General features: G+C 33.6%; 2 protein-coding genes across 3 annotated transcripts; both read right to left on the bottom strand.

Annotated features, from left to right (window-relative positions):
* Positions 1–18164: 18164 nt before the first annotated feature.
* LOC134727480 (putative nuclease HARBI1) lies at positions 18165–18902 on the bottom strand. Its single transcript, XM_063591860.1, has one exon. The coding sequence runs from the start codon at positions 18900–18902 to the stop codon at positions 18165–18167; it is 738 nt and encodes a 245-aa protein (XP_063447930.1).
* A 1478-nt stretch (positions 18903–20380) lies between these two features.
* On the bottom strand, positions 20381–25822 carry LOC134680712 (uncharacterized). Of its 2 annotated transcripts, none has more exons than XM_063539910.1 (2): positions 25195–25822; positions 20381–20578 (listed from the first exon to the last, which is right to left on the bottom strand). In XM_063539910.1, exons 1-2 carry the CDS (start codon positions 25742–25744, stop codon positions 20535–20537), a joined length of 594 nt encoding a protein of 197 aa, XP_063395980.1. In that variant the 5' UTR covers positions 25745–25822; the 3' UTR covers positions 20381–20534. The 2 variants fall into 2 exon arrangements, with proteins under 2 accessions (XP_063395980.1, XP_063395979.1); XM_063539909.1 differs by lacking the exon at positions 20381–20578 and adding an exon at positions 20604–21353.
* Between the last annotated feature and the right edge of the window lie 275 nt (positions 25823–26097).

Here is a 26097-nt window from a genome sequence, read left to right as displayed (position 1 = left end):
GGTCTTGAGTTTTCTATAGCTTCCGAATTTCTTATGTTTAACCTTTTGTTAGCTGGAAAAAAGCATTTCTTTAATCTTAAATTCTTGACCCAAACTTTTCTTAACAATATAATTTTCTTCTACTTGCCACTTCAGACATAAAACAAGAATAAACAAATTTGAAAAGGGTATAAAAAATGGCAAGTAACATACTATCCACATTAGACAAAATTGAGAATGGAAATGGGGAAAGTGTCAAAAAGACAGCAACCCGACCATAGACGACAAAAGCAGAAGGTCACCAATAGGTCACAAATGCAGCGAGAAATTCCCGCACCCGAAGGCGTCCTTCAGCTGACCCCTTAATAAATATATATACTAGTTCAGTGATATTGAACGCCATACTTAACTCCATATTATACACAAGAAACTTAAATTAAAAATAATACAAGACTAAGAAAGGCTAGAGGCTCCTGACTTGGGACGGGCACAAAAATGCGGCGGTGTTTAACAAGTTTAGAAATTTAGTTTTCGAAATCTCAACCCTCCCCCAATACCTCTACCCAATGTAGAAAGGAAATGCATAACAATACGCATATTACAATTCAGTTCAAGAGAAGTCTGAGTCTGATGTCAGAAGATGTAACAAAAAAAATAAAAAAGGACAATATTACATAAATAACAACAGACTACTAGCAGTAAACTTACATGCCAGCTCCAGACTTCAATTAAACTGATTGAACGATTATGTCTTCATCATATGAATTTCAGGCGCAATCCCTCCTGTTAGGGGTTTAGTATCGTACTATCATAACAACCCGTGGCAGGATAACAATCGGTTTTTAAATAAATGTGTTTAGTTCCGATGCAAAGACCTCATATGAAGCTTTACCATGGTCACAATTTGTAAAAGAAAAACCTTCATATTTCAAACGACGGTCTTCAAAACGGGACCTTGGCTCACACCAAACAGCAATCTATTAAGGGTCCCAAAAATTTCTAGTGTAAAACCATTTAAACGGGAAAACCAGTAGTCTTATCTAAATAAAAAACGGGAAACTATATCAACTAACGACAACTACTGAACATCATTAAAAGGTAAAATCACAAAAATACTGAACTCTGAGAAAGTGTCTCAGTGTACATATTGAAAGCACTTTAACATCGTCATACCATATAGATATTTTCATAAAAGAAGATTTTAAAGTAAATTGGTGTGATGAAAGATAGAATAATTATTTCAAATCAGCGTAATAATATGACATCGTCAATCGTACCTGTAGGTGAGCTACGATTTTTGAGGTTATATCATCTAATATATACAGTTAGTATGTAAATATTTTGACCATTCAAAATTTCCTTACACGTAATTATGTCTCGTAAGTAGTATTCATCATATTTCAAATGTATAAACAGAACCAAGAAACATGCGAAAGATACAAGAGGAACCTTCACAACTATTATTACAAGAAAAAACCATGGCGGTAAAAGAAAATGACAATCAGACAAACAATAGTACACAAAACACAGATTCTGCAACACGACCCCCAACAAAACCTTGGGGGAACAAAGGTACTCCGGAAAGTGCAAGCAGATACTGCTCCATACGTGGTATCCGTCGTGTTGTTTATGTTAATACAAAATCGGATATTAAGTCTAATTTGGTAGGTAACATTCTGAAAAAGGGGATGTGATATCATCTGTTGAACGGATATTTCATTACGGTCAACCAACTCTTGGTTGGGTCCATGGCATTTCCAAAGGAATTATTTCAACTTCACTAATCTTGGTTCCATAGCTTTCTGTAAGAAGCAACCGTCAATCAAGGAAACCATGAAAGGAATTACAATATTAGAATGTAATAGCAACTCTTCAAGCCATTGTTCCACTACTAAATCGTTTATTCTAATTATTAGTACACTTTGCACAATCAAACACTTGATAATAAATTGTTCAAATAAGGCGTATTAAAATTATAGTGTCATTCATTGCTTTTGGAGTGTTAAAAAATCGTTGAAAGTATTTGATAAATTGCATGCATATGTGAGTGATTTTGAATATGTTCAAAGTTTTGTTTTTTTCTACCTTATATATACCACTTTGCCCCATATTCTTATTAAGAGAAAAATCACACATCTAATTAAATGGGCATTTAAAAAGTCAGAATACGAATACATATGTTCAAACTCTTTTAGGTCATTTTTTAGTAGCAACCAACAAAAGACCTATGTCAATTTGACTAGCTGCGGAACCGTAGCTCTTAGGTCCTTATGTTATTTTTCACTATTTGCGGACCATAGAGCTACAGATTCTTCCTATTTCAAAACGTTCGGAATTGCGACCCAGGTTCAGGTCGAACTTATTTCTCAAAAAAATATTGTTTATAATCCATGCAAAACTTGTCAATATATATAGTTCGTTTCGTTAGATATTTTTCTAGGATATGACGTACCTATTTATGTTTGAATATTCATTTCCTTAACACTATTATCTAATTATTTCCATTTGAATACATTCTCCGCCTATTTTATTCGGCCATATTGAATCTCGTCGTGACGTCACGAGAATCAAGAAAAGATAACTCTTATAGGAAAACACGTGTTGATTTGTTTACGTTGTCTTTTATTTTATTTTCATGACTTTTTGAATGAAAGTACGTTTAATTAAGGTTAAATACTAATGGGAATAATAATTCTTTCAAGCTATTTGAATATTTCGTATGAATTAATATTGTAAAGGCTTGAAACACTCGATTCTCGCTTAGAAATAAGTAAACAAACCAACACGTTTTTTTCTAAAAGAGTTATCTGTTCTTGTTTTTCATAGGCGTTCCTCATCTCCAACATAGGAGATCGAGGATATTTGAGTTATCTTTTCTTGATTCTCGTGACGTCACGACGAGATTCAATATGGCCGAATAAAATAGGCGGAGAATGTATACAAATGGAAATAATTAGATAATAGTGTTAAGGAAATGAATATTAACTGCCAGTAGTCCTTTGTTAATTTATATGTATTATTGTAATTTTTTTAAGTTTCTTTTGTTATCTATTCTGACATCGGACTCGGACTTTCCTGCAACTGAGTTTGACTGTGCGTTTGTTTCTTCTACATTGGCTAGAGGTATAGTGGGAGGGTTGAGATCACATAAACATGTTTAAACCCGCCGCATTTTTGCGCCTGTCCTAATTAAGGGGCCTCTTGTCTTTGTTAGTCTTGTATGATTTTTAATTCTAGTTCCTTGTGTATAATTCGGAGTTCAGTATGACGTCCATTATCACTGTTCTAGTAACATATTCGTCTAGGGGACAGCTGCAGGACTCATCCAGCTGCGGGAGTTTCTCGCTGCATTTAAGGACCATTCGTGGCCTTCGGCTGTTGTCTCTACGATGGTCAGTTTGTTGTCTCTTTGACTCATTCTCCATTTCCATTCTCAATTTTATGAGACATATACTCTGTACGCAGGCGCTGCTGGGATGTTGCGATAAAGAATGTACAAACTTGGTAAGCTGTAAACATCTCTTTTGTCGTAAAATTTTATTTCCAACAACCCTCACTATCAAATTTTAAGACATCAGTCAAGATATATGAGTCAGAAATAACTGTACCTAGTAAAATTTCCTTAAAATTACCAATTTAGTGGAAGCAACCCAATAATGGGTTATTACATTTATCTGAAAATTTCATGGGCTGATAAAACGTTACATTATGAACACTTTTTATCAGATTTGCTCTAACTGTTTTGGTTTTTGAGATAAGCACAAAACTAAATTTTGCCCCTTTGTTCTATTTTTAGCCATGGCGGCCATGTGTTTTGACGAAACAGAAAATAAAACACAAACTTTTTTTCTAAATACCATAAGGATCATTCAGCTGAAGTTTGGTTTGAATTTGTTCAGTAGTTTCATAGGAGAAGATGTTTGAAATAGTTTATACCAGACGGACGACGACGACGGACTACGACGACGGACAACAATTGATGGCTAAAAGATTTACCCCTCTCTAAAACAAAATAGTTATATCTTAGTTGGCCATTCTCTTTTATGAAACAAAGCAATTCAAACTCTATCAATTTGTTTTGTCGTTTTATGAATAGGGATTAAGTGTGTAAAGTGTAGAAAAGTCAGATATTTTAATACTAGTGCAAGAAAAAGGAGTCTTATATTGTTATTAGTCTACAAGAGCCTTCATATGTTTCAGTATCCACATCTGATTCACGAAATAACTAGAAAATGTAGTTTCACAATAACTTTGAAGTCCGGCTTATATTGCTAAGACACTTGTGTATTTTAGGATACCAATGCAGTGATAGAAAATTCTGATCGTCGTCTTTAGTAGAAATACAAGAACTTGACAAACATGTTTTTATTGTCTTTTTCAGATACGGATTTTCCGAATTTATCTCAAGAAAGTATACATCTGTCAGCAGCCATGAATGTATTGGCAAAATCATTGCCATGTATCAAGTTAAACCAGACGGCTGTGAATAATATAAACGAGCTTTGGAAAATTATTTGCTGTCTTGTGTATAGACTTCGACCAATAATTGTAGGGAGCGTGGCAGAAGGATTAGAAGATTTGGGAAGTGACCAAGATGTCATCATGGTTGCCTACCAGTTTATGGTTTTTGAAAGTAGAAAAGAACTCGATGAATCACCTTTTCTTGGGATTAAAGTTCTACGACTACGAGACGATAAACACCCTGGTTATGCAAAATTAGGTGTTTTCTCGTTAGGTATATTTGAAAATAAAGGATATCCACTTAAATACAAAATGTATATTGATAACAAAGATGGCAATCGTCTCTTAAAAAATACTGTGAAAGATATAATTTTTGAAACCCGACCTCAAAGTCTAAAGGAATATAGCATTCATGGCCCAGCATTTAATGCCGAGTATTATAACAAAAAAAATTACCAACAAGCTGATCCTGTTGATATATTTCGTATTGCAAATGTCGGAATAGACAGTTTAGATATGGATCTTGTTTTATGCATACCAAGCGAGTTTTGGCTAAGCGATGCTTTAGAGTGGACAAAAAGAAAAAGATCTTCAAATTGGCTGACAACAAATTTATTTCAAAAGATAATCAATACAGGATATTTACTTGCTGGGGTTGGAAGTAAAACATCAAAAGACAGTGATACTCAATGGAGATTGTCTTTAAACGGAGCAGAGCAAGTTTTAATCGAGTCGTTTACAGAAACACAGATTCATTGCATTATACTGTTAAAAAAATTGAAGAAAATGATCCTTTCGAAAATAGCAGGGAAAAACATAACATCATATACAATGAAAACTGTAATGTTTTGGTGTCTAGAAGAGAAATCAGTGGACTTCTGGCAGTCGTCTAAATTGATTTGTTGCATTTGTTTCTGTGTGTCAAAACTGAAATCCTTTGTGGAAAAAGGATTTCTGCCAAATTACTTCATTAGGGAGCGAAACTTGTTCGTTGCAGATGAGTTTACATTGGATATACAAACCAAAACCATACAGCGTCTAGAGAGTTTTCTCGCAGATCCATATACAAGCATCAACTTGCTTTTACCATCATACAGAATATATGAAAACCGACCACTTCCTCATTTGAATATGCTTATTCAAGACACATTCATTAAACATTGGCTTACGTCTAGAGTGACAATGGCAGACTTGTACAGAAGAACGGCTGAGAGTGGATTTCATCAACTTTATGTTGGATATGGCATCAAAAATAATTTTGACAGGTGTAGCTATGTTTTGGAAAATTTGACAGCAATCACTTACTCGCAACCTCTTATCATTCTTCTGCAAAATTACATGGGTGTTCTAAATTATATCCTTCTACAGGAAGAAAAGAAAACAGGTGAATGCACGGAACACTCTAGGGCAAGAGATGAATATTCCAAATACATAAAGTTAAGTGCTGTAGAAGACCTTCCTCATATCAATCTTCGTATAGCTACGTGTTACCTAGATGATGGTGCAAATGCAGATTGTCTCAATATGATAAAGAAAGTAACAGACACAGATGATGGCTACTTCACTAAAAAACAACAACATATTACAGAAACACTAGGCCAATTAATTACAACATTTCGAAAAACACTACTAAACGTAACTGAAATTGCCTTATACAAGAGCATCATATACGAAATTGACCTTGTACATCAAGATCCGTACAGAACAATTAAACATTTCGAAAAAGTTATGGAAAGGGGTCATGATTTACTTGGATATAATGCAATGGCTCTTGCTTGGAAGCGGTGTTATTACGATGTTACTTTCATGCGAGCAGAACTACCGGTTTTACCTAAACCAGCGGCTTTGGAGTTATGTATTGAAACCAGTCAGGAAATGGTAACTTTTAATCCAATCCTCTATGGTCTGCTTCTTGAATTTCTTTGTAATTTAAAGAATGGTTCAACGTACGTGGAACGGGAAACGGTTGTTGAAAAAATGAAAAACTGCATATCAATGTTACCAATTGAGCATCGATTGATAGGACTTAATTTTATTATCTATTGTTGTTCATTACAGAAAGATTATTGCTCAGCCTCTAGATATTTGCTACAATCTTTCAAACTCAACCCAGTCGAGCAAAACGTAGCATATCTATATATCCAGTATATATTTAATCTTTTGCGAAATATTTCGTTTGGTAGCGATCGTGCTAAATTTCTTTCTAACTGATATGAACTTATTATAGAGGTTTTCAAGATTACATCAATCTTTTTTCTATATTGTATCAGTTAACACTGTGTGTTTAATATTGAATATAATTTATACTTATGCTTTACTTTTGACTAGAATTACCAGTGTGTAAAGTATATCAGATAAGTAAAACATCTATCATTGATCAATATTTCAATGCATGTATGGTTCATAATGATACGCTATTTTGATTGGCTAAAAGCAATCTCGCTTCATTCTGATATAAACCTTCATTTCAAAATGAAATGTAATATTCATGATGACACAAGCTCCCTCAATAGAGTGCACATGTCAATAATAGAAAAAAATCAAAGAAGTTGTTTTTTTATGAACCTAGCTAAAAATTGTAATTATAAGTATTGACTACTTCGTTTAGTAATTTCAGAGGGTTGTGAAAGCGTTGACCGAGCGCACATTTTTAAAATGGAGCGGAAACACAATATGTACTTAGGGCAACGCTTGTACATCCCCCAGGATTTATAATTCTTAAACAATACTTTCGATCAGTATGTACAGTCATTTTTTATCAATAACATAGTGGTTGCATATATATTACGTATACATGTATAAGAGTACTACTAGCTACTACTACTACTACAAAAATTGCTACTACAATTACTAAATATTTCCATACTCTGACCACATAAAAGAGAGACCGTATTAAAATGTCAAAATGTACTGAATGATTGCCCACGTTTAAAACTTAGCTGTAGAGGTAAAACATATATTCTGAAATTTACTTCGTTTCTTTTTAATTTTTCATTTGGACTCGGAGCTAGAAATGATATCTTGTGTTTACTTATTGTTTTACCAATACCTCGAACCTATTAACCCGGTGTATGTTTCAAGTTGATGTGCGAACTACTGAAAGGAAATCGGGTATGGCGGGTATAAGACACGCCCCCTTTAAATTTATTTATAATCTTTACTTATAGTGACCGCGCTGAAGTACGTCCATTATTCATAGTTCATTATTCATTATTCAATAATGAATAATGAAATAGTTCACTATTCACTATTCAATATTAAACCAGATGCTCCGCAGGGCGTAGCTTTATACGACCGCAGAGGTTGAACCCTGAACGGTTGGGGCAAGTATGGACACAACATTCAAGCTAGATTCAGCTCTAAATTTGGATTGTGATTAAATAGTTGACACAGCATAGGTTTCTGACACAGAATGAATGTGTTCTAATGAACTTAAAATTTTTGTTTTCTCTTAAGAGCAATTCACTATGCTGTTGAATATTAATCCTCTCAAAAAAATGTTTGAAGAAATTTTCTTTTTATTTATGAAATTTCAAATGAGAAAAATTGAACCCAATTTTTTAATCACATACCCCTTTCCCTTATTCCAAAACTAATCTCAATTAAAATATTCTAATGGAGTTTGCAACAATAACTACTCATTTAAATACATCATAAAATATTAAGATGTAAAAAAAACTGCTTGTTATCACTGAATGGTAAAGGTTATTTAAATTTATCAGTTGGTAGTAAAAAGTGAATATACATTGTATATTGTATATATAACAAAGATTTAAGTTGATTCTGGACAAAGAAAGATAACTCCAATTAAAATTTTTTTTTGCAATAAGACATTTCTTGCTTACTAATCTGGACAAAGAAAGATAACTCTAATTAAAAAAAAATTTGCTATTTCACAATATTGTGAAATTAGATATTTCTTGCCATTGCACAATACTGTGCAATTGAAAAGACTTGCTATTGCACAATACTTAATATAATAATTTTAGATTCTGATTTGGACCAACTTGAAAACTGGGCCCATAATCAAAAATCTAAGTACATGTTTAGATTCAGCATATCAAAGAGGCACAAGAATTTCTTTTTTTTTAATATCAAACTTAGTTTAATTTTGGACCCTTTGGACCTTAATGTACGCCAATTTGAAAACGGGACCAAAAATGAAGAATCTACATACACAGTTAGATTTGGCATATCAAAGAACCCCATTTATTCAATTTTTGATGAAATCAAATAAAGTTTAATTTTGGACCCAGATTTGGATCAACTTGAAAACTGGGCCAATAATCAAGAATCTAAGTACATTTTTAGATTCAACATATCAAAGAACCCAACCGATTTATTTTTTGTCAAAATCAAACTAAGTTTAATTTTGGACCCTTTGGACCTTAATGTAGACCAATTTGAAAACATGACCAAAAGTTAAGAATCTACATACACAGTTAGATTCGGCATATCAAAGAACCCCAATTATTCAATTTTGATGAAATCAAACAAAGTTTAATTTAGGACCCTTTGGGCCCCCTTTTCCTAAACTGTTGGGACCAAAACTTCCAAAATCAATACCAACCTTCCCTTTATGGTCATAAACCTTGTGTTTAAATTTCATAGATTTCTATTTACTTTTACTAAAGTTAGAGTGCGAAAACTAAAAGTATTCGGACGACGACGATGAAGCAGACGACGACGCCAACGTGATAGCAATATACGACGAAATTTTTTTCAAAAAAGTTATTGTGCGAAAACCCAGAATAATGCTTATTTGGGCCCTTTTTTGGCCCCTAATTCCTAAACTGTTGAAACCAAAACTCCCAAAATCAATCCCAACCTTTCTTTTGTGGTCATCAACCTTGTGTCAAAATTTCATAGATTTCTATTAACTTAAACTAAAGTTATAGTGCGAAAACCAAAAAAATGCTTATTTGGGCCCTTTGTGGCCCCTAATTCCTAAAATGTTGGGACCAAAACTCCCAAAATCAATAACAACCTTCCTTTTATGGTCATAAACCTTGTGTTTAAATTTCATAGATTTCTATTCACTTTTACTAAAGTTTTAGTGCGAAAACTAAAAGTATTCGGACGACGACGACGACGACAACGTGATAGCAATATACGACGAAATTTTTTTCAAAATTTGCGGTCGTATAAAAATGAATAATGAATAATGAAATAGTTTATGTTTCATTATTCAAATCGAAGCGGTGAATAGTGAAATAAATGTAAAAAGAAAAATGACTGTGACACTATAGCTATATCCTGATTCGCAATGACCATAAGAGGGTTTACGGAGGACCTAAATGCCACAACATGCGTAAAAATGAGGAAATAGCCAATTTTTATACGCCCGTCAAAACTTTGACGGGACGTATTATGGTATACAAATGTCCGGTGTCCGTCCGTCTGTCCGTCTGTCCGGCGTAAACATGTCGCACCGTAACTTGAGAACGACTTATCCAAATTTCATGAAACTTAACATAGTTGTTTCTTATGATGGTCAAATGATCTGTAGACTTTTTGGTGAAAATAAGATTAAAAATTTTGAGTTACGGCACTTTGTAACGAAAACAGGGGTGTGTTTCTTTTCACATGTCACACCGTATCTCAAAAACGATTCTTGATTATGGCTTAAAACTTTAAACACTTCTTAGTTATATTAATCTTAATATCTGTATAATTTTTGGTGATGATTCAAAATTTTATTTTTGAGTTATTGAGTATTTTGTAAAAAAGGGGGAGGGTTTTTTTACATGTCGCACCATATCTCAAAAACGATTTATGATTATTGCTTAAAACTTTACACATGTCTTTGTTATATTAATCTAAAGATCTGTATACTTTTTGGTGATGATTCAAAATTTCATTTTTGAGTTATTGAGTAATTTGTAAAAAAGGGGGAGGTTTTTTTACATGTTGTGCCGTATCTCAAAAATAATATATGATTATTGCTTAAAACTTTACACACTTTTTTGTTATATTAATCTAAAGATCTGTATACTTTTTGGTTTTGATTCAAAATTTTATTTTAGTGATATATATTTTTTGGTAAAAAAAAACAGGGTTGGGGGTTTCACATGTCTCGCCGTGTCTCAAAAACATTATATGGTTATTGCTTAAAACTTTCTCAGAAACTATTTATGATTATTGCATAAAACTTCCACACAAGACGTCGGGCGTATCTTGCGCTCATGGCGCAGCTGTTTATTAAATAATGAAATGGATATTTTGAATAATGGAATGGACTGCTATGACCCCGCAGCCCCTAATTACAGATATATATTATACCTCAATCAAAAGCTTATCAAGAGAGGAACAAAAGGTATATAGAAAATATGTTCCACAACGCATATTAGAGGAGTAACGAAGGACTTAAATATTGAAATACGCGTGAACATTAAGAAATAATTTATTTTGAATAATGGAATGGACTGCCTCAACCCGTCAGCGTATTATAAAGAAAAAGAAATATAAATCAAATTAAAGCTTATGAATCGAGGAATAAACTGAGTATAATTGATATGTGCCGCACTGACCATTACAGAGGTTACAGAGGGGGGAAATGCCAAAATACGCGTGAAAATTAAGAAATAGCCATTTTTGAATAATGAAATGGATATTTTGAATAATAGAATGGGCTGGTAGGACCCTTCAGCCTCTAATTTCAGATATATATTATACCTCAATCGAAAGCTTATTAAGAGAGGAACAAAAGGTAGATAGTCAATTTGTTCCGCAACGGATATTACAGGAGTAACCAATGACTTAAATATCGGAATACGCATGAACATTGAGAAATAGCAAATTTTGAATAATGAAATGGATATTTTGAATAATAGAATGGCTGGTAGGACCCTTCAGCCTCTAATTTCAGATATATATTATACCTCAATCGAAAGCTTATTAAGAGAGGAACAAAAGGTATATAGTCAATTTGTTCCGCAACGGATATTACAGGAGTAACCAATGACTTAAATATCAGAATACGCATGAACATTGAGAAATAGTCAATTTTGAATAATGAAATGGATATTTTGAATAATGGAATGGACTGGCAGGACCCTTCATCCCCTAATTAGAGATATATATTTTACCTCGATCGAAAGCTTACTTCAGCGCGGTCTTTTAATGACTGTTACTGACTGTCAAATCATCTAGTTGTGTATGATAATCTTCTACCATGGACAAAAAGTTGGAGGGGTAATAGCTTAATTTAGTTTTAACTGTGATTCATGTCTTGTACATCATACGTTTATCCTCTAGCCAACGCTCAATCTGACCAAAGCGTAACTCTTAGGTGTTATCATTTGTTTCAGGTCGCTCCACTTTGCATCTCATCATGAATAAATATGACATATTTGCCACTGCACGTTTAGGAAGTAATCGATTAATCAGCTTCATTTGAATGACAGGTAATATTGCACTTTGTCCTGGTTATGAGGCAAATACACTTTTTAGCACTACAACCACAATTGGTTAAGCACGGACCATGACTTTTCTCAACTGTCAACATGTAAACGTTTAAAAAGTCAGGGGAGGATAGTAGAATAGACAAACATCTTCTTTTACGTGTGTCAATTATTCATAACTTGAAGCGAACAACGATGATAGTTTCACATAGGTGGCACAATTTGTTGTTGCAAGTTTTATTTAATTTGGAAAGTTTTAAGAAAAGTAAATGTGAATAAAAATAAACGATTATAATTGCAACACTTTATATAAAGATTCAACTTCGTTTGGTCGTTTAATCTCCTTTTTTGTTAAGTTTTTCTCCAATTGTCTTGCTAAGAGATATTCAGATGAATCATGCGGAAATTTGGATGGTTTTAAACGTGTTTATAGGGTGAATAAATACGGCAAAAATGGTTTAGCTGGAACATTTGGCAATTCTTTTTTTATAATTAGCTTCGGTAAATCAAAATTACCATACGAAATTTTCGTCAACCAAAACCAAATATAGAGTCGAATAATAATTATAATATTAAAACAACATGTAAATGAAATAAAGATGCATTTAACAACAAGTCATAAGTAAATTCTATGGACACCATAACATTCGAAGTATATTCTATGAATACCATTACATTCTAAACTCATATTGATTCCATTTATATGTTGTTTTAATATTATAATGCGACAGCAACTTAACAACAAAGACTAACCGTCCCAAGGACAAAAACAAATGGAGTAAATCTAATATAATTTCCTGCAAAGCAGGCACAGTTTGTGTAGTTAAAAATATTAACTCTACTTTTTAATGTCGATCGGTGGTGATCAAAGAATAATTATGTTATAAACCAGCAGAAGAAAATACTTCACTCTATATAGTTACATAGTAATGTAAAAATTAAATGACGATATTTGACGGATGCTCAACATACAGCGGCAAATTATAATCATGCATATTAAGGACGATAACATGTAACTACAATACTAGACTATCATTTCTGACCTCGAGCCGATCAGTCTTTGTCTTACTTCTACATGCCGCGTGTTAAAAACAATTTTTACGTCTTTTTTTGACCAAGTCGGGGTTCAAACCAACAACCTCCAGATCTCAATGATCTCGAGTCGAACCCGCTCAACAGAACTGTCCAGGCAGTCGGTAGTATAAAACTATCGTACAATAAACACAGAAGTAACTAAACAGTTTCATAGAATTTTAACAATGAACTAAATGAAACTAACCTAATTAGGCCGTGTTCACACTGACCTAAACTCGGTGTTGTGTTAGTGTAACTCACACGAAAACTAAACCAATTGCGTTCCCATTGATAAAACTAAATGTTTACATGTAGTTTAAATCATGTTTTATCTACACACAGTCGATAGTCAATGTAGGCCTTGTGTGGGTTTAGTGTACATAAAACAAGATATTTAAAACACGAATTGTACCATGTCTGTTTAAAGAAGAAACGTTTTCTTGATAAAAATAATATTTATATCAATTGTTGATAAAGTTCTTTACAAAATTATGCTTAAAGTTGATATTCTTTTCTTTTATATATAAAGGCTATATATATTAGACGAGTTGTATATATAATATACGTTATGTACACAGCCATGTATCACCATCATTGATGGCGATCCGATGGATACATCTGTTGTAGGGTTGTCACTGACTCAGACGTACTTATGAATATAATTATTTTCTGTAACTGTATCTTTAAGTTACATTAATTTGTAGGATCCTTTACTATAGATAATTTAGCTGATCTGTAACAATAACATCTTCATGTACTGTAGTACCGCCGCTAGATTAAAACTGACGTGGAAAGGTAACATATGGCCACCGTAAGCTCTTTTTTTGAGAGCCCAGGTGGTCGTGTGGTCTAGCGGGACGGCTGCAGTGTAGGCGATTCGGTGTCACGATATCACAGTAGCATGGGTTCGAATCCTGGCGAGGGAAGAACCAAAAATTTGCGAAAGCAAATTTACAGATCTAACATTGTTGGGTTGATGTTTAGACGAGTTGTATATACATTATGTACACAGCCATGTATCACCATCATTGATGGCGATCCGATGGATACATCTGTTGTAGGGTTGTCACTGACTCAGACGTACACAACTGTACTTATGAATATAATTATTTTCTGTGACTGTATCTTTAAGTTACATTAATTTGTAGGATCCTTTACTATAGATAATTTAGCTGATCTGTAACAATAACATCTTTATGTACTGTAGTACCGCCGCTAGATTAAAACTGACGTGGAAAGGTAACATATGGCCACCGAGAGCTCTTTTTTTGAGAGCCCAGGTGGTCGTGTGGTCTAGCGGGACGGCTGCAGTGCAGGCGATTTGGTGTCACGATATCACAGTAGCATGGGTTCGAATCCCGGCGAGGGAAGAACCAAAAATTTGCGAAAGCAAATTTACAGATCTAACATTGTTGGGTTGATGTTTAGACGAGTTGTATATACATTATGTACACAGCCATGTATCACCATCATTGATGGCGATCCGATGGATACATCTGTTGTAGGGTTGTCACTGACTCAGACGTACTTATGAATATAATTATTTTCTGTGACTGTATCTTACATTAATTTGTAGGATCCTTTACTATAGATAATTTAGCTGATCTGTAACAATAACATCTTCATGCCTTATATATCATGTACTGTAGTACGCCGCTAGATTAAAACTGACGTGGAAAGGTAACATATGGCCACCGAAAGCTCTTTTATGAGAGCCCAGGTGGTCGTGTGGTCTAGCGGGACGGCTGCAGTGCAGGCGATTTGGTGTCACGATATCACAGTAGCATGGGTTCGAATCCCGGCGAGGGAAGAACCAAAAATTTGCGAAAGCAAATTTACAGATCTAACATTGTTGGGTTGATGTTTAGACGAGTTGTATATATATATATATATATATATATATATATATATATAAACACTTTACGCATCTTTATTAACCCCTTATCCAGACCCAAAGCATCATTATTGCCACTACACATAATTCATTTGAAAATGTCTTCCCGAATTGACTGGACGTTTCCAGAAACAGGCGCTTTAATAAGCCTATGGCAACAGGACCATATTCAGAAGATGTTTAATAGCATGTGCAGGAAGAAGCCAATTTGGGAAGACATATCAAAACAGTTAAAGATAAAGGGTATTGACAGAACGGGAAAGCAATGTGAAGTAAGAATTTACACAATGACTACAACATACCGGAAAATTGTAAAGGCAAACAAGGAGAGTGGGGCTTCACCGAAATTCTGTCCCTTCTTTGAGCAACTGGATGAAGTGTTGGGAACAAAAGCCAGTACAGTTCCACCCTTGGGAAGACATATCAAAACAGTTAAAGATAAAGGGTATTGGCAGAACGGGAGAGCAATGTGAAGTAAGAATTTACACAATGACTACAAAATACCGGAAAATTGTAAAGGCAAACAAGGAGGGTGGGGCTTCACCGAAATTCTGTCCCTTCTTTGAGCAACTGGATGAAGTGTTGGGAACAAAAGCCAGTACAGTTCCACCCTGCTTGATTGACTCAGGAATAAAAACATTTGGTAAGAACTTCACAATTTGACATTTACTAGTTTTATAAGTACATATAAGAAAATATGCGTGAAATATTTGCCACTGTTCTATATACTTAATCAACGATTCACGAATAAAAGCGTATTCGGTGATGTTTTTTTGTTTGGCTTGTCTTGCAGATTCAAGAAATTCTCCTAGAAATAAAAAAAAGTCAGCAGTAATTTACATTGTATGATTTTTTTTTAACATCAAAGTCATAGAAAAAATATGTAGTATGATTTCCAGTGAGACAGTTCTCCACAATATATAAAAATGAGACAGAAATTAACAAGTATAGGTAACCGTACAGCCTTCAACAATGAGCAAAGCCCATACCGCATAGTCATCTATAAAAGGCCCCGAAATTACCATGTAACATATTTCAAACGAGAAATCAATGTTTAGACGTATCTGCAAGATAGTATCGGGACATTGCTCTTGGTTCAAACTCCTGGTCGTTTTATTCAACCAAAAGTAATGGATTGAGAAAAAACGCAAATAACTTTCTCAAAATCACCAACTCGCTATAATATCTATTTTGCTAAACTTGTATATGTGTATGCTAAGCATATTGTATAATCCTATATTTCCTTTTTTAGTTCCTGAAATGGTTGACGACAACAACAATGCAGTGCCTTGTGAGATGAATGCTGGTTCTGATACTGTAGTTGACAAAAATGATAACGAAACAGATTGCTAGAAAACAGAAATCAGCCCAGAAAAAAATACAACCCAGGCCAAGGATGATAAAGTCAATACTGTATGCAATCCTCGCAGGTAAACAACTGAAAACTAAGAATGGCATTATAATTTTAAAGAGCATACTCTTGTCCGCATAAAAGACCTCTATTTCAATGGGGAACATTTTACGTAGTTTTCAAACTAAAAAATAAAATTATCCCATTGAATAAATTTTCAACATAAATAGGTATCCGTTTTAAATTGGCTGTCATTTCATATAAAACTGCATTTACACGTAGTTCCAATAATTATTTGCATGTCCCCCTTACTTAAAGAGTATTTTATTTTAGTAAATTATTTTTTGTGTGTGTGTGATTTTTTTTCGGGGGTGGGGGGGGGGGGGGGTGAGGGGGGGGGGGGGCGGCAAAGAGCATATATTTTTTTCAGATAGGTCATACGTTTTCATTTTTGTTCGGCTTAATGGTTAATTCGTTTTCTCCCTTTTAGAATATCAAATAATTAAATTCTTACCAAAAATGATATTTAAAAAAATTGAAAACCATGTTTTTTTGGTATTTTTAAGCAACAACGATGACAGAAAATCCAGGAAACGTTCAAACACAGAGGATCTGATGACATCTTTCCTTGAAATGCAACAAAAAAGCGAGGAACGTTTTTTTGAATTTGAAAAGAAAAGAATGGAAATGGAGGCAAAAGAAGAAGAAAATAGACAAAAGAGAGAACAAGAACAAGAAAAAAAGCAATTAGACTTTTTACTGGAACTTGCTAAAATATTTGCAGCAAAAAAATTAAAAAAACCAGTTATAGATTTTTAGTACTTTTGTTATAATTTATAAATCAAGTGGTCACATCAATTATTATGACAGAAATTGTACATTTGAATTATAAATACACAAGTCAATTATATATTATCTCTAAACTAAAAAGGACACAACAGCACCCCTGATATTTTCAGCATAGTTGTTTTGATTATTTTGCAAATTGGCAAGAAATACATTATCTTGACCACCAACAACGCCATTTAGCCACTTTTCATTGATACCATCACCATGCACTTCACAAAAGTTATGTAATGTACAACAAGAACAAACAACATAAGGCATACGTACAGTAGCGACATCAAGTCTTTTCAGTAAGCAAAGCCATCTCCCTTTCAACCTACCAAATGATCCTTCCACAACCATGCGTGTACTTGAATGCTTGTAATTAAAAGTTTTTTGTTCATAAGTTAAATTTCCGAAATCGGAAAAAGGTCTCATCAGCCAAGATTTCAAAGGATACGCGGCATCACCCAATAAAAATACAGGTATCTCAGTTCCATTAATATTGACTGTATGTTGAGGAAATAGCTCTCCATTCTCTCCTTGTCGATAAATGTCTGAATTACTGAATATGCGCGCATCATGGACTCGGCCTGGCCATCCGACATAAACATTGGTAAAGCAGTAATTTGCATCTACAACTGCTTGGCATACCATTGAATACCGCAAAGAGCATATATTTTTTTCAGATAGGTCATACGTTTTCATTTTTGTTCGGCTTAATGGTTAATTCGTTTTCTCCCTTTTAGAATATCAAATAATTAAATTCTTACCAAAAATGATATTTAAAAAAATTGAAAACCATGTTTTTTTGGTATTTTTAAGCAACAACGATGACAGAAAATCCAGGAAACGTTCAAACACAGAGGATCTGATGACATCTTTCCTTGAAATGCAACAAAAAAGCGAGGAACGTTTTTTTGAATTTGAAAAGAAAAGAATGGAAATGGAGGCAAAAGAAGAAGAAAATAGACAAAAGAGAGAACAAGAACAAGAAAAAAAGCAATTAGACTTTTTACTGGAACTTGCTAAAATATTTGCAGCAAAAAAATTAAAAAAACCAGTTATAGATTTTTAGTACTTTTGTTATAATTTATAAATCAAGTGGTCACATCAATTATTATGACAGAAATTGTACATTTGAATTATAAATACACAAGTCAATTATATATTATCTCTAAACTAAAAAGGACACAACAGCACCCCTGATATTTTCAGCATAGTTGTTTTGATTATTTTGCAAATTGGCAAGAAATACATTATCTTGACCACCAACAACGCCATTTAGCCACTTTTCATTGATACCATCACCATGCACTTCACAAAAGTTATGTAATGTACAACAAGAACAAACAACATAAGGCATACGTACAGTAGCGACATCAAGTCTTTTCAGTAAGCAAAGCCATCTCCCTTTCAACCTACCAAATGATCCTTCCACAACCATGCGTGTACTTGAATGCTTGTAATTAAAAGTTTTTTGTTCATAAGTTAAATTTCCGAAATCGGAAAAAGGTCTCATCAGCCAAGATTTCAAAGGATACGCGGCATCACCCAATAAAAATACAGGTATCTCAGTTCCATTAATATTGACTGTATGTTGAGGAAATAGCTCTCCATTCTCTCCTTGTCGATAAATGTCTGAATTACTGAATATGCGCGCATCATGGACTCGGCCTGGCCATCCGACATAAACATTGGTAAAGCAGTAATTTGCATCTACAACTGCTTGGCATACCATTGAATACCACCCTTTTCTGTTGTAATAATCAGCTGGATTATCACGTGGTGCCACTATTGGAATATTTGTTCCATCTATAGCCCCGCCTACTTGCGGAAAACCGTTGATTCGTCTAAAGTATCGTATATTCTCAATAAGACTTTGACCTGTAGGTAGACATATATATTTCGGCATTAAATGGTCCGTTATAACTTTGCAAGTGTCATTTGCAATTTTGCAACACGTCGACCTCCCAACAGCAAATAGGTGCGATATAGTTCTGTATTCTGCATTTGTGGCTAATCGCCATAAAGTTATTGCGACCCTTTTCTTTACAGTTATGCATTTCCTGAAGTTTGTGTTTCTTTTCTCGATGTGGATCTCAAGTTCCGTGCACAAAAAAATGAACGTTTGCTTTGATAGCCTGAAGTTTTCACGAAAGTCATTCTCGTTCCAGGACCCATTCACAACATGTTCCCACCAGTTGTCGCTCCTTTGTCTTTGCCAAATACTCCTTGGAGGAGAAATGCCATTGGAAACAAACAAAAATGATAAAAATGCTGTTACCCTTCTTTGCTGCAATATCCTGAACATCTCTATTCTTCTTCTTCTTCTTCTATAAGCCCGCTGCTGCAGCCTACGTTTTTTGTTGCGTAATTGAGAAATCTTTTGTATCTTTAAAGAACTGTTTATCTTCAAAATGGCTTTCATGACTGCTAGATAACTTGTCCGATAAATATGTATTGGACATTTAAATGACATATAGTTTACAAGTGTGAACAAATCTCATGTACAAGTAACTAAACAAGGTGTATAGATGTGAACAAATGTAATGTGAAACTAGTGTACACAGTACACTAAACTAATTACCAGGCTTCTCACAAAAGAACTCAAAGTTACTCAATTTTATTACGGCACAATATATATATACACAAGACAAATAAATATATTTCACAGCACAGGACAAACACTCGACTATACCACTGACAGTCACATATAACAAGTAAAGTTAATGTTAAATATAGCGTCTAGCCATTAGAAATGTTCAATATATTAGTCCAAACAGTCGAATAAACACATGAGCTAGCCACAGTATACATAAGCACATCTTATATATAAGCACATAAAATATAATAAAATTACTAACTAACACAGTTGTATGCGGCGGGTGGGTGGGTAAATAATTTCAATGAAAATTTTCAAATGTACCGCGAATCCCGAAACAAAGAAATTATATATAAGAGCGTCCTGTATCCAGGTAACAAATTAACCAATCAAAATAAAGAATACTTGGAACAATTTCTTCCGAGTAAATGTAAACAGTGATTCACGTGGTAATTATCCATTTTTATAAAATCAAAAATTACACAATTACCAGGCTTCTCACAAAAGAACTCAAAGTTACTCAATTTTATTACGGCACAATATATATATACACAAGACAAATAAATATATTTCACAGCACAGGACAAACACTCGACTATACCACTGACAGTCACATATAACAAGTAAAGTTAATGTTAAATATAGCGTCTAGCCATTAGAAATGTTCAATATATTAGTCCAAACAGTCGAATAAACACATGAGCTAGCCGCCAAGCCAACGGCCGCCAAAAAATAAACAAACAACTGTGTTGCACAAAGAATTAAGCAAAATAATTTAAACTAACATATAAACAATACACAATTTAAGCTTGTTAATCTAGCATGCAAGAAATAATATCCAGCACAAACTAAATAAATAAAGCAAGCAAGGAAGAAACAATATCAACCCTGAACATACACTTTTCTCCATACAAGAAACCATATCTCATATGAAAAGAAACATCACCCCACAGTGCGAACAATACTCACTGAAAAGAGTCCCTTACCTGCAATATAAAATAAAAATTATTAGTACATAATATATAAATAAACATTACTACATCATAACCCAACAAACAAATACAACCCCTACATATTAAGGAAAATAAAATACAAAATATCCAAATTTTAGTATGGAAGAAATAATATCAACCATAAACTAAAAGAAACAAAAGGAAGTATGGCAGAAACATAAAATTCAACCACTACTAATCCTTTAACTCCATCTGAGAAATTCATCTCAAATGACAAGTTACCATATCTAAATCAAATGAGCAACCCGTCTTTTAAAATATACCCCTAACTGCCTTGTACCTTCACAATTCAGGTGCAAACCACCATCTTTATATGCAAATAACTCCACCTTTGGCTTTCCACATTTCAAAAAATATCTATACGAATGAATGAACTCTACATTATAACTCAAACATAAATTTAACAAAGCCATATTAACTGCCTTAATTTTTTGACCTGTTTCCTCAAAATCTACAGGACGAGGAAGAATACCAGACATAGCAATAACCATAGAAGGAAACAACAACTTAGCAGTTGAAATCAAATTACAATAAGCAGACTTAAACTGATCAATAGATAAAATATGAATATCATTGGTACCACAATGAATTATTAAACATTTATAACCTTCATAAATACTCCCCTTGTTCTTGTTAAGCTGATAGGTTATTTCTCCTATGGAAGCCCCCCGAAACGCAAACACATCAGCATTCTCAAGCTTCACATATTTTGCAATTGAGTCTGACACTATTAGAAAAGTTCCTGGTTCTGCAAAGAAACAGTTTAAATTAGTAACCTAACAAGGAAACACTCTTTGACATCATTTGTGAAACTTGTAGTTTTTGTTCCAAAGTAAATTCTAAATAATTTTTATAAGCATCACTATGCCAATCTCCATGAAGTTGAATTAGTTCAGTAGAAACATCAGCATCAAAAGCTAAAGATGCACCCCCTCTTCTAAAACTATGAGTAGAGTAAAACAAAGAGTTACGACCTGTTTTTTGTATTAAATATCTAAGCTTATTTTGATACTCTTTATAAATAATGGGTAGGATGCGTCCCTTTTTAACTTTACAAAAGGCAGGATCCTTTTTAACAGCTGGAATAGCTTCGATCATATTCTTGTATGCATTAACTGGACATAAAATACTCCCATGAATACTAGAAATTGGAATTCTCAACTTTCTTTGTCCAAACTGAATTGTTTTGGACCATTTCAAAATAATAATTAAAACATCATTTTCAATAATAATGTCCCCTCTACATAATTGCTTATTTTCATCAAATTCCTTTTCTGAATTAGGAACAAGATTAGATTTTCTACTCATCATAAAAAAGGCTAACAAAAACAAACTCCAGAAAGTCTTATCTTTGGGATCATTCAAATCCATAAACTCATAAATCTGTTTTAAAATCAAAGGAGTTATAGGAAGCGCTTTCCTTGGTAAATGAGGATTTAATCTCTGTAAACCTTTCAAAGTAAGTTTTAATGAAAAACTTTGTAGATAAGGAAACTCCAAATCATTGTATAAATGCAATAATCTTACTCCATTAATATAATTTTTAATAGAATGCACTGATTTAAAAGACCTGCTCAAAAATTGAGCATACAAACACACAGTATTCAAAGATGCTGGCAAAAATTTAAAACCGAAATAAATACAAAATGTTAAAAAAGTCCTCCACTGAACTTTAATGTTCTCAAAAGTGCCACGAGCAAAGGCCGACTTGCACGATGTCTGTTGATCCACTTTCAACAAATTCAGCTGTAAATCTGCAATAAATTACCAATCATGCGTAAACTGAAAAAGACCTGAATAGACAAATTTCTCAAAACATTTACCTAGTCTTACAACAGGCAATTCATAAAATAAGTCTTCAAATCTTGAATCAGAATGCCATCTTGACAAAATATCTGCTGTTCTGTTTTCAACTCCAGGAAAATGAACAGCCTTAATTTCAAAATTATACTTTGCAGCATAAAATAAAATTTCTCTTAAACAACATTGCATATAAGCATCTCTAGTACAACCAGAATTCAAAACCATCACAGTAGATTGATTATCACATCTCACTAAAATCTTTCTATTTACAAAATGTACACTCCATACTTTAACACTAATCATCAAAGCAACCAATTCAAATTGATTTATATGCAAATTCAAATCCATTAAAAAGGAAGGAAATTCAACATGAAAAAACTCTCTTTTTTCAAAAAACCAACCTCCACATCCACTCAAAGTAGCATCTGTCTCCAATATTTCATCTGGCTGAGACCAATCCTCTAAAGCCATCATAGAAACACCATTATAAGACTTTAAAAAATGATACCACCATAATAAATCTTTCCTTATATACAAAGGAATAACATGGTCACATTTGTCATCTGGTAAACTACGAAGCCAAGTAAGCAATCTATATACAAATAGCCTTCCTGGTCTTACACAATTCGATACAAAATGTAGTTTACCTAACAATGACTGTAACTGTCTAACTGTAGCAACCAGTAAATTTAACCAAGTCTTTACCAACAATAAAATCTCTTCCACTCTCTCAGTTGTTACTGAAATTGTAAGTTCCGAAGTGTCAAACTTCACTCCTAAAAATGTCATAACTGTGCTTGGAGAGCTAGCCTTCTCCACAGATTCTTCAAGACCACAACTGTTTAAAAGTCTACCTAATAAATCAAATACAACATTTGCATCTTCTGATTTTTCAGCTCCAGCAAAATCATCTAAATAGTTTAATAATAAATGTCCAGACTGCTTCATCATGTAAACTACCGATGAAGTCACTCTCTGACAAATATGAGCTGATGACCTAAGTCCCATACTTAAAACTCTGTCTACAAAAATGTGATTTTCCAATGAAATCCTACAAAATTGATATCTCCAGGATCAATTGGAATTTGGCGATAAGCCCGTTTCAAGTCCCTCTTAAAAATACCACAATTTCTGCCTTTTAACTTAATAAGATTAACAAAATCATCTACTGATGGATAAGTCAAATTAACTGATTCACCCAAATAAATATCTTTATCAATACCTGCATTAATGCAATTTTCAGAAGGAAAACTTAAATCTAGTATTACCCTTCTTTCACCTGGTGTACTCTTTGGCACTGAATTTAAAGGAGATAACACTAACGAAGAATATATAAAAGGGTTCACTGTTAAAGGCCCAATAACAGCTTTATATTCTAACTCCTTTTTCAAATATTTCAAAATGAAATCTGGAAAATCTCTAGCACCGCTATGATTACGAGGCTTTTTGATATCTACTATATCACCTTCTGTATAACCAATGGGAAAACCAAATTCTAATAAGTCACACAAAATGTGATCACTATAGTCAACTAACATAGATCTAAAAAATTCTATTTTTAACTTTGAAAAAACTGGTATTTTACAACCTAAATAATTCGGTAAACCTGATAATTTAATTTCTCTCTGAATATCCACAAAATACTGTAAATCTAAGGAATTAACATTCAAATCACAAATTAAACACTTTTTGTGTTTATGACAAAATTCATCAATTTTTAAATTCAAAGATGACTGAATTGGTAAAGATTTATTTACTTCCCTTTTACTTGAAATTCTATAATTGTCATTATTAACTGTACAAGTATCACTTTTAAAAACCTCAATTGACTGAGAGATTTCCCCTTTATCAATCAGCATTTTGTCCTTATTTGAATCTACAAGTAACCATTCAGGATAAAAAGTATCTATCACTTTTGAATTAAAATTCCCAATGCTATTAACAGCTTTTTCTAATTCTAGTCACGGCATATGAGGACAAGCTGATGAACTCTCTGGATGTTTCATTTTAGCTTTATCCTCCCGTAAACATGTGGCACAAACATGTTGTACAAATCTACTTTTGCCTGCAATATCCAAATTATGACCATCCTTCGAAACGTTACATTTATTTCTCTGATACAAAGGACAATACCAAATTTTTTTATCAAAATTCTTTTCAGAAGTTTTATCTGAATATTTACTAGCAGTTTTATTCAACACTTTCTTTCCTATTAACATTCTAACCTCCAACAGAGAAGTATCATCAGACCAGACATTCTCACCTTTTTCAAGTAATTTTACCCATGCTGCATAAAAATTTAACAGCACAGACCATTCAAATTCACTAGCATAATAACAAATTTTGTTCAGTAAAGATAATCTACCCTCTCTTTCTTTTTTACCAATTTTGCAATGTCTTATAATTTCTAATTCACCAGCACAAAACTGACTCATGGTTAGCTGTCTAAATTCCACAGCCTTTCTGTTTGTAAACTCATATTTGAGTTCAGATTGCGGCCAGTTCATTTTAATTTTAACCTTATCATGAGGTCTATCCTTAATACCAGATCTGACCTTCTTTTTTTTATGTTTTACTATCAGAGTCCGAACTAGATACAAAATTTGGCTCCGACTCATTACCTGTACTACTCATGCTACTATCAGAACTTAAACTACTACTTAAAGAAGAATCAGACTCTGAGTCAGACTCTGTGGCTATCATTTGCTTCATGTGTTTCTCTACAATTTTCTTAGTCTTTGCATCTTTTCTTAAATGTTTAATACTTAAACTAGAAAGTTCATCACCTTTACTATCTTTCACTGCCCCTTTGCCTTTGCCTTTATCTTTATCTTTACCTTTATCTGTTTCTTTACCTTTCTCTTTATCTGTTTCTTTGTTTTTACCTTTGATCTTCTTGGACTGATCCACCTTCTTGCCGGATTTCTCCTTCTTCGGCTTAGAGGCCCCTTTTAACTCGAGCTCCTCCAACTCCTCCAATTCCTTCATTCTCTTCTCTATTTCCTGTCGTAATTCCACCTTTCTCTTCTTGTTCTTCATTGCTTTCTCCTTCTGTTTAACTTCCTTGAGTTTCCTGACCAATTCTTTAGTTTCCTCATCGGTGTCCGACTCGTCCGAATCCAAATAAATAGAAAGACGTTCTTTCAGGTCTTCATAATCCACCTTTGACATACTGTCAGATCCACCAGTCGCACCGTGCACAAGCTCGTCACCAACCTCTGGTTCTGTGGTTACTGCCTCGGACTGCATACCAAGTTGATCGAAAACTCTGTAATCAAAACTCTTCTTCACACGCCTGGGTAAAACTGCCCGAATTTCCTGGTTAATGTTGCTCATGTAAATAATTTCAATGAAAATTTTCAAATGTACCGCGAATCCCGAAACAAAGAAATATATAAGAGCGTCCTGTATCCAGGTAACAAACTAACCAATCAAAATAAAGAATACTCGGAACAATTTCTTCCGAGTAAATGTAAACAGTGATTCACGTGGTAATTATCCATTTTTATAAAATCAAAAATTACACAATTGTAAACATGTTTACTCTACATAGCGTTTGGTGTGAACACGGCCGTAGATACATTAAATTATATCATTAAGAAACTATACGTCAATACCGATAATAATTTTTGATGCATCAGTGCCCTCTGCAAATTATTCAAATTCTTTGACAGATCAGGATTTGGCCA

This window comes from Mytilus trossulus, chromosome 8 (assembly GCF_036588685.1).
Source record: "Mytilus trossulus isolate FHL-02 chromosome 8, PNRI_Mtr1.1.1.hap1, whole genome shotgun sequence".
NCBI classification, from domain to species: domain Eukaryota; kingdom Metazoa; phylum Mollusca; class Bivalvia; order Mytilida; family Mytilidae; genus Mytilus; species Mytilus trossulus.
Note: the sequence above shows the minus strand (reverse complement) of the source record. Positions and strands in the feature narration are given on the sequence as shown.